At 47.9% G+C, this 8,060-nt stretch overlaps 1 protein-coding gene across 1 annotated transcript; it reads right to left on the minus strand.

Annotated features, from left to right (window-relative positions):
• Positions 1 to 2,274: 2,274 nt before the first annotated feature.
• Positions 2,275 to 6,585, minus strand: Nkx2-6 (NK2 homeobox 6). The gene is made up of 2 exons (XM_032918206.1): positions 6,333 to 6,585; positions 2,275 to 3,640 (listed from the first exon to the last, which is right to left on the minus strand). Exons 1-2 carry the CDS (start codon positions 6,583 to 6,585, stop codon positions 3,024 to 3,026), a joined length of 870 nt encoding a protein of 289 aa, XP_032774097.1. The 3' UTR covers positions 2,275 to 3,023.
• Between the last annotated feature and the right edge of the window lie 1,475 nt (positions 6,586 to 8,060).

The raw sequence follows: 8,060 nt of genomic DNA on the forward strand, positions 1-8,060 counted from the left end.
GCGCGTGCGCGCACCTGCCCTTGGGGTTGTACATGAATCGGGTTCTGTCATTTTTTATGTTTGAGGCTAACCAAATAGCATGTCACAACCTTCTGGTCTGCAGGGTGTAACAAGATTCATTCACACTGCTGACATAGGGTCAACTGTGTGTCCTGGTTATGACATCATTTCCTCTCCATGTTTGAAAGAAAAGGGAGGTCACTCAATGGCATTGCAGTGGATTGCTTGCAACTCCTAAACACCCAGTAGTTCAAACTACTGGGACAGGACCAAGGTTGCAATGTTTGAACCTCTGCAAACATTTGAACCTCCCAAACATTGGACCTTTGCATGGCAAAGCCTCAGGGCTCTCCAGGGAAACAGTCCTTCCCACAATCATTCATCAGTAAAAGTCACCCACCTCCTCCCCACAGTCTTCCCTTAAGTACACTATTCGGCTGGATTTTCTTTCTGGAGCTTATGGCTTCCCTATCTGACACACAGTATATACCTCACCTGTTTTTACTGCCCTTTTCTAGCCTAGCTAAATAACAAGGCCCTGAAAGGCAGCGGCCAAATCTCATTTCCTCTTGTGTCCCTACCAGGAAGGTGTCAGTTTCCCAACATGTCAGATCTGAGCCTGCTGCTGGCTTTCACTCAGAGAACCCCCATCCTCTTGGCTTTCTTCTAAGGATCCCCCCCTCCCCCGAGGCAGGAGAGCCTGGGAGTCTAACTCGGCTTAATCCCAGAGCCAGGACCTATCCATAACACAGTATACCATTGCTTCTACGTTTTTTCTAGGACAGAAGGACACAGAAGGGCAAGGGAATAGATTTATTAATTTCCTACTCTGTTCCAAAGACCTAGAACATGCTATTCTATATATTTAGAGTGGGACCTATTCAAGGTTTTTTTTTTTTAATGAATAAATATTTTTGGATTTTTTTAGAAAAAATTCTAGGCTTCATTGTTAACACTGGATTGAAAGATGTCTGTCCTGATCTAAGATTAGCATCCCAATATCCCTTTCTTTGATAAACACGCCCTTCAAAGCAAAAGAGGAGACACCCTTTGGCAATTCTCACAGGGTAGAGATTTCAGCTGGAGTCTCTTTTGCCTAGGTGAGAGGAAATCTCTTATTGGGCTTTTCAAATCTGAAATATATGTAGTGCATTTCTTTCTTTAGACTGGGCCTCGTGTAGCCTAGCCAGGCTTGCTTCATAGCCAGAGGATAGCCTGGAGTTTCTGCCTCTGCTTCCACCTCCAGAGAGCTGGAATACAAGCTCGTGCCTCTGTGCTCAATGCAGTGCTCAGTTTGTTCAGTGATGGGAGATCCAGCTCAGGGTCTCCATATGTGAAGCAAGCATCATCTCCTGCCATCATAGGTACTTTTGCTTCTTAAGTCCCAGGGGTGCCACACTGCGTGGAGGATACTGACACACTCTTAAAAATACTTTTATTAACAGGGAAGAAATGCAGAAACAGGAAGGGAATGAAAGAAAGGCACAAGAAAGTGATACTGGACCACAGAGATGATTCTGTGGTCAGAGATGCTAGCCTTGAAGTTTGGGTTCTAACCCTAAAGCCTACAGGATAAAAGGAGAGCTCTTCCTTCTTTGCATGTCCTCTGACTCTGCAGGCACCACAGCATGCACCCCTCCCCCCCCATGAGTAATGTAGAAAGGAGAGTCGTAGTAAATTTAAAATAGGAGCAGTGGCTTTGGTTTCTCCTGGCTTAAGCATGTAACACTTAAGGGGTGCAAGCTGCCAACAGTTGAGCATCTCTCAGAGATCAAACCCTGCCCTTCCTCAGTTTCCTTTAATGGAAACGGTCTGGGAGTATGCCCTCCAAAGAAAATTCCAGGGAGTGTTCCTATTAATTAAACACAGAGACCTCTTCAATAATAAAATTTAACTTTTGATATCACTTGAAAGGGAAAAAGAATTTGGGTTTTCATGGTCTAAAATGAAATCCAAGGAGGCTGGTGTCACTGCTACCCCCGCCCCCAGTCAATGCCTGGCTCTATTTGTCCTACTAAAGCTAAATTCCTATTTGACCCCGTGCTTATAAGTTGAATTTATTCTGTCTTCAGTTGAATGACTTAGGACTGGGAGGGGGAGTAGAAATTTTGCATGATTTTGGAGACCACACAGTTAAAGTTTCTATCATTTTAGATTTACCTGGGCGGGGGCAGGGCTGTTTTCCCGAGGAGACTTTAAATATCCCCCAGGAATAACTACAAAGAGGGCAAGAAGTGTGAAGAGAAACCCAATAACCTACCTTCAGGGCTGGACTGGTTTTATCTCCCTAGGTCTATTTTATTTTGCTTTGGATACAGGCAGGGTTTCTTTACTTAGTGCAGATTGGCCTCCAACTCCCCAGTTCTCCCGTGTGGGTCTCCTGAGAATTACAGAACTTCTTGAGGGTCTTGGCGGCTCTAACACGCAAGCACACTGAATAGCTCATTTACTGGTCTGGCTGTTCCCTACATAAAATGCAGTTAAGGTGAGTGGAGAAATGAAGAGGCCCCTTTTGAAAGCAAGATCACAGCCAGGGGAAGTGCTAGCCTGTGGATGTTTCCAAAGGTCCCTATGCTTAAACCCATTGCAGAGAGTGGCTGGCAATAAAAATCCTGTCTGGCACTTCCTTGGTCAGTCTCATACCGTCAACGGTCTGGCCTTTTTCTCTTAACCCCGCATCCCCCCAACCCCGGCTCGTTCCTTTAAGGGGTGGAAGGGAGGCCGTTGCATTAGTTTAGAAGGAATTGTAGTTTAGAATCACCTGCCCCCAAACTATCAACCACCACTATGCTACTCTCTCTGCACAGCATCTATCTATGTGGCTGGCCAAAGCAAGGTTACTTCTCCGAGGGAAAGAATGTTCTTAAGGTCTGCAGGGGCCGCTCCTCGGGACAGTTCATTTCGAGATCAGTACGACCGGCAGTGCAGACCCATCGCGGCTTTCCAGCCAAGCGGCGAGCAGGTGGAAGGGGAGGGGATCAGGCATCAGGCACCTGGTGGCGGTAGGTGAGCCCAGGTTTTTTTTACCAGGCCGTGACTCCCTGTGGCGTAGCGGGCAAATGGCCCTGCGGGGCCGCACTTTGGCCACCTGGGCTGAAGCCAGAGCTAGCCAGCGGTGCGAGTGGCCCGGTGCCGGCGCCGGTGTAGCGGCCAGCATAGCTAGCGCGGTAGGGAGTGCCTGTGTAGCCGCTGAAGCAGGAGTAGGGCACGGTGGTTGCATAGGGACTCGGGAATGCGTGTCTGTAGGGATCTAGGCAGGGCTTGCCGTCCAGTACAAGTACGGGCACTGCCACCCGGCGCGGTGCTAGTGGGTGGCCCGCCAGTTCCAGGGTCTGGTCCTGGCGCTGTCTCTTGCACTTGTAGCGCCGGTTTTGGAACCAGATCTTGACCTGCGTGGACGTGAGCTGCAGCACACTGGCCAAGTGCTCACGCTCGGGCGCAGACAGGTATCGCTGCTGCTTGAAGCGCCGCTCCAGGGCCAGCACCTGGGCCTGCGAAAATAGCACGCGGGGCTTCCGCCGTGGCCGGGTCACGGTCGGAACAGGGCCAGCTCGGCGCGGGTCGTCGCTCCGGTTGCCCACGCCGTGCTCCATCATCAGGTTCTCGACTCCAAGTGGGGAGATTGTGCCCGGGGGAGTCTCTAAAGTCACAAGGAAGGAACGCCATCAACAGCCAGCATCAGGCTCAGGTTCTTTTCACTCGACCGCCCTCTCTCGCCCCGCAGCTGAGAATCCCTTTGTCCCTTCTGCCTTCGCTACCCTCTTCCGAATGCCCTATTTCTCGGATCTCTGTGGCTTTTGTAGCCGCCAGAGCCCGAACAAAGTCTGACACACTGTGCACCCCAGTCTACATTTAGTTTCACAAATAGTAGATTTGAGATCAGTTGTGTTTATTGTCTTCAGTTGTGTCTGGTAGTCCAACAGTGCGAGAAATCTAAACCGTGAGTGTGCGGGCCTAGCAGAATGGGGCTGAATCTCAAACACACTTCATAAACACGATGTTCTGTACCGTGAATTAAGAATAAGGTATTTCCGAGCAAATTAAAAACCAGGTATTTCCTGATCCCTACTCTCTGCTTGGAAATAGAGGTTCTCTTTGATATGTGAAGTTGAGATCCACACTTTGGCTTTTTGAAAAACAGTTTCTTCCTCCTCTAGGATCCTTTTGGCAAGTGGATAGTCTTTTTCCCCAGCTAGACTGTGACTATGTCCAAGTCTGCCTCGATGCAACCTCTCCTTCCCTGCTGCCCCTTTCTTTTGCCACGGTTTAAGATCCCTTTAGTCTCAAAGGAGGGTAGAGAGGAACTCACAAGGGAGAAAATCCAGGGACAGAGAAGGGCAAGAGAAGAGAGTGCAAGACAGGAAGAACATCCTCAAGAGATCCTATTGGCTTGGGTCCAGGTCTTGACTCTCAACCCCTAACCCTGTGCACAACCTCTGGGGGAAACGCTGTTTAAAAAGCTTGAGAGAAAATATTTTTCCCCCCCAGGGGCATATGCACTTAGAGAAATGGAGGGCACCAAAGAGCAGGAAAAGAGAGGGGTTGTTTCCTTTTTAAAAACATAAATGAGACTGACCTCCAGCAATACTGTAGAGCAAGAGAGACACTCCAGTTGAAAGCAAAGGCAGTGCAAACGCTTTAAGTTCTAGGTCAGGCAGATCTACATGTCCAGCCCCAGTTCAGTAATACTTTCTAAGTCCCCATCAGGAAAAGAGCCCCCACACAGGTAAATCCAAAAAGATAGTAGAAACTTTAACTGTGAGATCTCCAAAATTATGAAAATCAATTTGAGATCATTCAAGTTGAATACTGAAAAGAAACCCAATTTATTAATGGGATCCCTGGGTTCGAAAAAACACCGCTTTGGTAGGATAGACGGAAGTGAACAGGGAGTGTCATTTGGTTTCCTTGGATTTCATTTTTTAGATCATGAAAATAGATTCTTTACCTTCCCACACAACAACAAACACACTAAAGATTACATTTAAAAACCCAAACCCAATAAACAGATAAAAAGGTGTTATCACCTTGTGCCCTCTTAGAAACTATTGGAGAGCTCTGAACCCTGCTTTCAGGAAAGTGCAGATTCAGATGGGGATACACGTCCCTTGTCTTTTTGGTGAAGCTTACCAGATGGCTCATTTCTCTGACCAACATTCCTCAGGGATACACACACACACACACACACACACACACACACACACACACACACACACCCCTAGGTGGCTATCACAGTGGTAGTTGCCAGGGTTGCTAGTTAGGGGACACGCTGGGTGTGCCTGGGGCTGGGGCAGTTGGGAGAGAAACAACCTTTCTAGCAAAGCTAAAGGCAACTGAAGTTAGTGGGCCCAGGGAACTGAGTACTTAGTGTCCACTACAGAAAACCCACACATTTCTTTTTTAACACAACAGAGATTTAATGTTCTTTTTTGGGGCACCAGTGATAAACAGCTTCAAGTCAAGAGGGTAACTCTGAAAGTTCCCTTTTAGTTGCCTAGATTGTTGCCTTGATTATCTGTGGTCTGGCTTGCTAGGAGAGGCTGGTTGTGTCAAGCTACTCCCTCCCCACCTCAGACTAGTGGAAATATTCACCAGGGCCTGGAGGCTGGGTGAGAAGACAAGTCAATTAATTCTTTCCAATAGCAGGCCTTCCCTGACTATAAATACCACCTAGATTATTGTAGAAGCCACCAGAATACAAATTCCATGTTTGCCCCTTCTCTTTCCACAAGCTAAAGATGGGTTCCTGGACCTCTCTGCTTGCCCATGCATTTTTAGACCAGGTTCCATGATTCTGAAGGGGTGACCTCCCAACTAGGGTCCCATATATTCGTATGCACCTTCAGGTCCACTTGGAGAGCAACACACACACACACACACACACACACACACACACACACACACACGCACACACGTAAGCGCACTCTACTCATCTCCCATTTCCTCTACAGAAAAGTGTGTGTGTGTGTGTGTGTGTTTGTGTGTGTGTGTGTGTGTGTGTGTGTGTGTGTGTGTGTCCCCAGATGAATCAACAAGCCCCAGGATGTTTCTTCCAGGGATGTTTTGGCTAGGCAGGTAAGGGCAGTGGTGATGAGGTTGGGGGGGGGTGGGGAGCTCTTAGAACCTGGCTCCATTGGGTTACTGTCTTTGTGGTTAGCAGAGGGGCAACTTTGGAAAGAAACACCCCAAAATTCAAGTCCTTAGGAGGTAGGAGTAGGAACTGGGAGGTTGTCTTTTGAACTCCTAAAATGAGGGTCCCCAAAAGATGTGCTTTCTCCCCTAGTGACAACCCATTCCCTCAACAGCGCTTGTAGAAAAGAGTGCTTACTTACTCGGCTCCCTCACAAGATTTGAGTCCATCTCTAGGACTGTCTCCCAGGTGCACAGAAAAGGGGTTGCTTCTGTCTGTACTGTGTCGAAGCTCTCAGACCTTCCGGACTCCGGGTTCATTCTTATGTACTGAGGCTTTACTGGGTTCCTATGCAACTCCCATTGTGACATGGTCTTGGAGTCCTTCTGCCAGTGCTCCAACCTGAGGATGTCCTCTACCGAGAAAGGTGTGGAGGCCACAGGGCTCTGCAGCATCTTGTAGCCGAGGGGGAGGAGCTGACAAGTTCTCAACCATAGACAGGTGTCGCCCCACAACTTCCCCCTCTGTGGTGGCAGTCCTAATCGACTCCAGGATGCACACTCAAGGTCCTGGACCACCGTGCCTTCCCTTGGTCCTGTCTGCAGGCTGGTGGGGTGGGGTGGGGGGAGGACTAGGACCGGGTGATAAGATCGCAGTTTTCCATTGGTTCCCACTGAAACCACGTGCTAACCCTGAGCCTTCCTACCCAAAAGCTGGTAATTTGGGCCCTTCTGTTTGTCCTCAATCCCTTGTCACCTTTTTGGGAGGTTTGGTTCCTACTGGCATTTCTCAAAAGGTAATACAGAAGAGGAAGGCTGAACTCATATCTCAACAGGGCACTACAGAGAGGGGTCTGGTCTGAGGGGAGCCTGCTAGAACCCTCTACCTGGATGGCACTTGCGGGGCATTTTAGCTCAACCAGCCCATCTGGCTCTTCCAGTTAATACTCTCGAAGAAAAGGAAAATCCAAGGCTTTCTAGCTGGAGAGTCCCCAAGCGTGGGGGTTCTCAACCAGTACAAGGCTAGGTTTCTTCTCTGGAGACTAACCCAATACAGCCAGAAGGAGCAAGTCTTGAGTCCAGCATTCATAGTGCGTCTTGTCATTTAACCGGGATGGGAAATTGAGGCACAGAAGCTATGTTGGGGAAGCTCTTGTCATCTTTAAGTATTTCTGGATTGGTTGGGAAGTAAGGAAAGCTCCTGTCCCAGAAGTGTAGAGGTAGGTTTATCTCATTTCTCCCCCGGGATTCTTCCCCCTTTCTTTGCCTTAAAGCTTGACCATCAAGCCTGTGTAGGTGGGAAGTTTTGCCCAGTCTTAGATCTTCAGAACTCAGGCATAGCTTGGGCATAGTGTGAGAATGGTTAGGAGCAGATAGAGTGAGTAGGCATAGGAACATAAGGTGCTGAGTCTGGGACAAAGGGCGAACTTCTCTTTCATGAGGCTAGCAAGGCTAGTGTCCATTGGAGGAGTAGTAATTCTCACTCAGCTCATGCTAATGAGATCAACAAACTAGGTTTTGGTGTTACATTCCCAAAGCAGGGTGGGAGGGTTTTTAAAAAATAGTTTAAGACAACAACAAGAAAAAATTCACTAGAGATTTAAGGGAATTTCAGATCAAATGTTTTCTAAATCTTCTCATGAAAATTTAGTTACACAAGAGATTTAGATGTTATTTCCTGAATGCTTGATGAAAGGAACTCACCTACCTACCCCTCTCCAGCCAGAAAGCACAAAAACTTAAATTTATTTCTTGGAAAGAGGGGCTGCAAGCCTGGAAGTGGAGATCAGAGGACAACGTGAGGGTGACAGTGGATCTCAGGAATCCTAGTCAAGCAGTTTGTCTCTGCACCATCTTCCAGGTCTAGACAGAACACAATTTTGAAAAACAAAAATATTCACCAAAAATTTCAGTAAATTTGATATTTTTGT

The sequence above is a fragment of the Rattus rattus genome, chromosome 12 (assembly GCF_011064425.1).
Source record: "Rattus rattus isolate New Zealand chromosome 12, Rrattus_CSIRO_v1, whole genome shotgun sequence".
Taxonomy (NCBI): domain Eukaryota; kingdom Metazoa; phylum Chordata; class Mammalia; order Rodentia; family Muridae; genus Rattus; species Rattus rattus.

Excerpts from the sequence above, each read along its gene's own strand:
- Nkx2-6 (XM_032918206.1), bottom strand. The coding sequence starts at position 6,585 with ATGCTGCAGAGCCCTGTGGCCTCCACACCTTTCTCGGTAGAGGACATC. Across the intron at positions 3,641-6,332 it reads AAATCTTGTGAGGGAGCCGA|AGACTCCCCCGGGCACAATC; the intron begins GTAAGTAAGCAC and ends TTGTGACTTTAG.